The sequence below is a fragment of the Sinocyclocheilus anshuiensis genome, unplaced genomic scaffold (assembly GCF_001515605.1).
Source record: "Sinocyclocheilus anshuiensis isolate Anshui unplaced genomic scaffold, SAMN03320099.WGS_v1.1 scaffold2270, whole genome shotgun sequence".
Classification (NCBI taxonomy): domain Eukaryota; kingdom Metazoa; phylum Chordata; class Actinopteri; order Cypriniformes; family Cyprinidae; genus Sinocyclocheilus; species Sinocyclocheilus anshuiensis.
This window is the reverse complement of record NW_015557055.1, coordinates 182,445-188,595: the sequence shown is the minus strand read 5'-3', so window position 1 is coordinate 188,595 and position 6,151 is coordinate 182,445. Positions and strand designations below refer to the sequence as shown.

At 35.1% G+C, this 6,151-nt stretch overlaps 1 protein-coding gene across 9 annotated transcripts in view; it reads right to left on the bottom strand.

Annotated features, from left to right (window-relative positions):
- Window positions 1-6,151, bottom strand: part of LOC107676421 (calcium-activated potassium channel subunit alpha-1-like) — an 80,269-nt gene that overhangs the window by 7,061 nt on the left and 67,057 nt on the right. For 4 of the 9 annotated variants that reach the window (XM_016470959.1, XM_016470961.1, XM_016470960.1 and 1 more), the window contains 5 exons: window positions 4,445-4,531; window positions 4,252-4,328; window positions 3,731-3,739; window positions 2,897-3,070; window positions 2,115-2,147 (listed from right to left, as the gene is read on the bottom strand). In XM_016470959.1, coding sequence (XP_016326445.1) covers window positions 2,115-2,147; window positions 2,897-3,070; window positions 3,731-3,739; window positions 4,252-4,328; window positions 4,445-4,531 — 380 coding nt within the window. The remainder of the gene's footprint in view (window positions 1-2,114; window positions 2,148-2,896; window positions 3,071-3,730; window positions 3,740-4,251; window positions 4,329-4,444; window positions 4,532-6,151) is intronic. The other 5 variants (XM_016470963.1, XM_016470964.1, XM_016470966.1 and 2 more) reach the window with 3 other exon arrangements.

Genomic DNA, 6,151 nt, shown 5'->3' with positions numbered 1-6,151 from the left:
TGTGTGTGTGTGTGTGTGTGTGTGTGTGTGTGTGTGTGTGTGTGTGTGTGTGCTAAACCAAATATAAAAACTGATTTAGTATTTTTCATTAATTAATGCAATATTATGAAAGGCCTGAACTGCAACAGGAAAAAAAGAAGAAAAAAATAAAAAGAAAAAATATTAAATGTGGAAGAAAATAGTGTCTTAGATCCTTCCTATTCCTTGTTTATGAATATTTTGTATCTTGATATATTTTTTTCTCTCAAAAAACTTTTTTTCTCTCATTAAAAAACTTTTTTCCTTTAAAAAAATTATCTTAAAAAGACTTTTTTTTTTTACTCTTCAAAACTTTTTTCTCTCATTAAAAAAAAAGTTTCTCTCTTTAAAAATTTTTTTCTTCTCTCTCAAAAAACTTTTTCTCTCTTCAGAATAAAAGTTTTTTGAAGAGAGAAAAAAATCTTAGCACTCTTAGGAAGGATCCAAGACCTTGAAATTTAGTTTTTGTTGTTTTCACATTGCGGTTCAGGATGGTTTGTTTAGTATTTCTGAACTCCATTAGTCCTCATGCGTTTCCCACAATGGCAGGCCGAGTCTTACAGAGCGTGTGCTGGCCGATGGTGGAGGTGGAGCCGTGGCTGGAATGATATCTGTATTTAACGGGCAGACTACAGGCCCGATGCAGGCGGGTGGCATCGGCGGCTCCTGAGCCAGCGCTGCTGCTCTGATACAGCTCTCTAGAGCCAGCCAGACTGAGTCTGTGCAGGTATGAGGCGGCCGGTGACAGCAGACTGCCTTTACGGTTATTTACTAAAGGCACTGACACACGGATGGCCGGGACAACAGGAGGCGCTCTCACTGCGCACTGAACTCGCATTAGGGTGGGTTTGGGATTCTGGGGCAGGAATGTTGGATTGAGCTCATCGTTTACTGTCAGACAAGAAACATTCATAATCAGGCGGTGGACAGAATCAGCCAAATCTGTAAACATTTTTTACTGTCCTTAGCATATGAATGATTTATTATTTTATTACTATTATTTTGGAAATTATGTTTAAAAGTGTTTTTTTATGGAAAATATTTTTAATAACATTGCCGTCTTGACCAACAACTTTAATATTAAGGTGCTGTAATACAGTTTAAATTGTTGTTAAATTATTTTAAAACATATTATTATACAATTTTTCAAACATATTTTTCTTAAATATTATATTTTTATATAAAATATATTTTTTTAATATTTAATATTTAATTATATTTTATATTTAGATTTTATTTAATATTTTAATGGAACAAATAAATCCAGATTTAAATCCAGTGCATTTGTTTTTATATTGATTCATTTTATTAACAAATATATTTAAAAAAATAACTTGTGAATTATTTAATTATATATTGATTTATTATTGATCCTCCACAGTCACCAAGACAGGTGCATTTTCTATGGATCCTTATTTCAGTGATTTCTGTCAGGTTGTAATGATATTTTATGCATAATAAACTAAACTCCTAAACTAAAATTGCTGACATCACCATTAGCTGACATATTCTGCATCATTTAATATGAACCTTATTCACAACTTGCTTTGAAACTTCACAAATGCTTTGAAAACAACAAAAACAAATGAAAGCCAAAGCAGTGAAATCTAAACCGTTTCTAAAGTTCAAGCTCCACATTATCAGAACTGCAATGCAGCTGCACCACCTAGTGTTGAATGAGAGCAAGCGTCTGCAGTGATTCATGATATTCAGATATAGTGATATACACAGACTGCAAAAAGTATTTGGACACTTACATCCTGTGTGAGCTGACTGCATATAGCCACTTATTATTAATGAGCAACGAGCAAAAAAGTTATTTCTCAATATTTTGAATGGCACTTGCTTTGATATATTATCTGATGCAATTACATATTTATGTATGTCTTAGTTGTCCAAATACTTTTTGGGGGGCTTCTGTATATAATCCTTCTGCACCTTAATTTGCACACATACATCAGACCAAATCACATTAAATGTTTGTAATCACTGAGGTTTGGATGAGCAGAACATGAAGAGAAGAATGAAGGAAGTGACGAAGAAAGAGCAGACGGTTAAGAAACAAATAAGTAAAAATGGGGAAGAAGAAGACTTACTTGATTTGATGTATCCGTTATAGTTACTTTTAGCTGAGAAAATGCAAAGACAACGAGGTTAAAGTGAGACACATGGAGCAATGAAATGATGAACCAGTGAGAAAGAAAATGGAAATAAATGGCTATTAATCATTTGTATCTAGAAATGACTATCTTCAACCACCCAGTGAGCACAAAAACTTAACTTAACTAGTCTCCTAGCCTGACCAGCTGACCCAAAGTGCCCCTAAAACCATCAAACCAGACCAATCTAACCAGCTTGGCCAGGCTGGGACACCAGATAATTACCTTAGGCTGGTATAAGCTTTTACATATCAATGCTCTCAACCTCCAATACAAATGACAAATACTGTGTGTATTTACAACATGTAATTCTCCTATGTACAATTCTCCTATACAGTATAGCCATTTTCCTATAAGTGTTAGTAATACCAATCACCATATCCAACATCTAGATTATTAGCATAAACCACAAACTATGTTTAAAGGACATGTCAGATAAAGACCACTGTACATAGCCAAATGTAAAATAAAACATTACAATGAAGATTCAATGAATCACAAAACTTAACTACTAAACTGCATCATTACAATTCACACAAACAGCATGCAGGAGACCAAGTCTACCACACAGATACATTCATGGGCTTATAGCAGTCTTCACCACATCAGATGCCACCACTACATGGCACTGCACCAGCCAGATGGCACATACACAGGTAGCGGGTACAGATGACTATACGGGCACTCGGCATGGGTGCCACGGGGAGGCGTTCACTTACACGAGCGTAAAGTGGTCGTGTTATCATACAGAGACACGGGAGAGAAGGGGAAGCCACGGTGCAGAACCTCCGTGTTACTAGCCACACTGTCTGACATGCACGAGCAGCCATGTTCTGCCCCACCGCAAGCTACACAACATGCCAGACGCATTCTCTTGTAGGCGGACTTCTTGGCTGGGGTCATGGGGCGGATGAGGGGAGAGGAGGAGGAGAAGCATGTTAATGGATGGGAGCATTATTTCACTAACAGAAGCTGGACATCTGGAAACTACAAAGGGCCAAGTATAGAGCCCTGAGGAACACCTTCAGAAAAACATGTTTGTTATCAAGTTATATACGTTTCTGTTATATAGTAAAATCTGTTGTATTTTTCAACAACAACATACCAGTTCAAATGGCTCCAATGCTGTTTTAATTTTTTTATATATTCTTGGGAATACTGTATTTTAGAGATGCAAGTAAAGCATGGAAATGCATGGAGGTGAATGAGAAAAGATATCAACGTGTCCTGCCATGGTATATAAAATACAAGAGTATTTTTACACCATAAATTATGCAAAACATAACATTTTACCTCATAAATTACACAAACTTCTATTCTTAAAATTTTTTTAATTAAAAACATATGGGGTGATATCTAAACTCAAAACAGAATAATCCTCAGAAAAGCCCAAGTGCTGTTAGGAGCCTGTTAGAACAGTGAAAAGTCAAGCTGTCTCCTGCTGATGATGTGGTGGAGGACAGTGGGTTGATGGAAGATGTAGTTTTCCATTCACACATGCAGCAGGCTACAGTAGAAATCTGCATTTACAGATGAAGGCTGTCATTACTCACAATACAACACTATCAGAGGGTGAGGGAAATTATCACAGATCCAGGGCAGCAAGAAAAAGGGAGAATGTGAAATGTGTCAATTACTAACAAAATGTTTTTGATGTATTTTAAAAGTATCAGGTGGAGGTAAAAGCCAAAAAGGTCGATAATGTGGCCAGGCGGTGCAGTGATATTGATAAAACAGCCTCGGTAGAGATGTCATTCACAAACTCCTCCACACGTGAATTCTTGAGAGTTCTTGTTCAATATCTAAATCATTATTTGCTAGCTGTGGGGAAAATTGTGGTAAAGTGCAATGTAAAACCCTCACAACAAATCCAGTTTAATGATTCCTGATGCCACAACATTCTCTGTGAAATCATTTAATAAATGTTAAAATACATTTTTTTTTTTTATTAGGTAATCTGAAATGTGATATGAAATACACCTAATAAAATGTATAAATATAATTATATTTAATATATTTATGTAAAAATGTGAATGTAAGGCAATTATTAATAAATGTTCTCATGGTAACTTACTCCGTTTGCATCCACACTTTTTGATCCGTTTTGGGTCTGTAATGTCATCATGACAAGCTTTACAGTAGAAAAGTGCCCTAGTGGAAAAATGTGATCTTATTCAAATCATCCACACAACATATGACTGATATGATGTGAATCTATTGCTGGATATATAGAGAATAGCACAACACAAACTTATTGATCTCCTCACCTCTTCACCTCTTTGGCATCACTGGCGATGAAGAAGCCCAGTGTTCCCTCCTGCATCTTCACATGATTGCCCGGGTTAATCAGTGTGCTGTGAAACACAAACAACACTCACAATCTACAGAATGAGTTCTGAAACACTGCCCTTAAAATCATAATTTCTGCACTTATGGAGACGGGACAGCCCATGCCACGACGTGGACACACGCTTAAAAATTAACCATAAATCTGTGTAAACCATCAAACATTCAAATACAGATGAAAACACCTGACGAAAATCTAAAGAAGAAAAAAACCAACCCAAAAGAGGCATTAAATACATAAAGAGTTTGTACAGTAATGCCAAAATCACCCAGAACACAAAAAGAAGCATCGCATTTCATTTTAATGTTAATGATGGCATGCATTTACTAAAAAAATTGTTTTTAATTCAATTAAATTTAGTAAAACTACTGTTTGTATCTGTTTGTTATGATGAAGGTTATTGTTATGTCTGAACTAAAATAATCTATTTTAAACATTTCAGGACAACATTTGCATGCAAACACAAAGTATTAGTTTACTTGGATAACAGACATGCAAGCATGTAAAAGTTCACCCAAAAATGACATTTCTTTCACCATTTCCACTCTCATATCATTCTAGATACATATGACTTATTTTCTTCCATGGAACAGTAAAGGAGATGTTTAGCAAAATGCCTTAGTAATACCACAGTTTTGTGAAAGGAACAATTTACTAATCATTTTCCCTTCCACTGCAAATCTCTTATCTCATTTATTATTAAGTTTTTCAAGCTGCATCACGATCAGCCACATGCCGTTTGCAATCAAGGAAATCAAATGATGTTTTTAAAGGCGCATTTTAATTAAACATAAAACAAATTAAATTTGATTGTTTGAAAACAAATCATACTTTAGGATGGTTCAGTGGTGTTTTGTCATTTGTGGAGCTTGATAGTGTCTGTCTTCTTCCACTGTCACTGTATGGAAAATAACATTGTGCCAAACATCTCCTTTATGTGTTTCACGGATTAGGAACGACATTAGGGTGAGTAAATGATGACAGACATTTCATTTTTGCGTGAACTATCCATAAAACATCCAGCATGTTTCATTTCATAAGTGTGTCACTACAGAAAATAAAACATTTGTTCACAGTAAAAGCATTAAACATGTTCAGAAGGGCAGTGGCAGATACAGTCACCGCTGTTTTCAGTGTCACATTACACACACAGCTCGACCAGAAGAACAGAAACCAAACGAAAGCATCCCTTGAAAATCTACACATATACAGTACTGTCTTGACTAAAAGCCTTTTACAGTACAGTCTCAACATTTATGGACAAGAGACCCTAAAACATTCAGGAACGTTTCAGGCAAATATGGCAAGTAAATTTTCAAGAGAATTTGGCATGATGTGACCACACCAAATGAAACCTTATAATTTCATACCATTTTCCACCCCTGTGTGAAACAAACACACAAACAGCAGCAAAGTGAGACAAACTAGTAAATGCAGGATAAAGGGCACACTAAACAACATGTTAATCATTTCAGCAGGGTTATTATTGTTAATTAACACTCAAACTAAAAGCATAAGAACATTTTTGTTACTTTAGATAAATGTTAACTAAAAAAAACTTAAACACTGTTATTATTGTTAACTAAAATATTAAAGAAACATTTATATATATCTATATATATATATA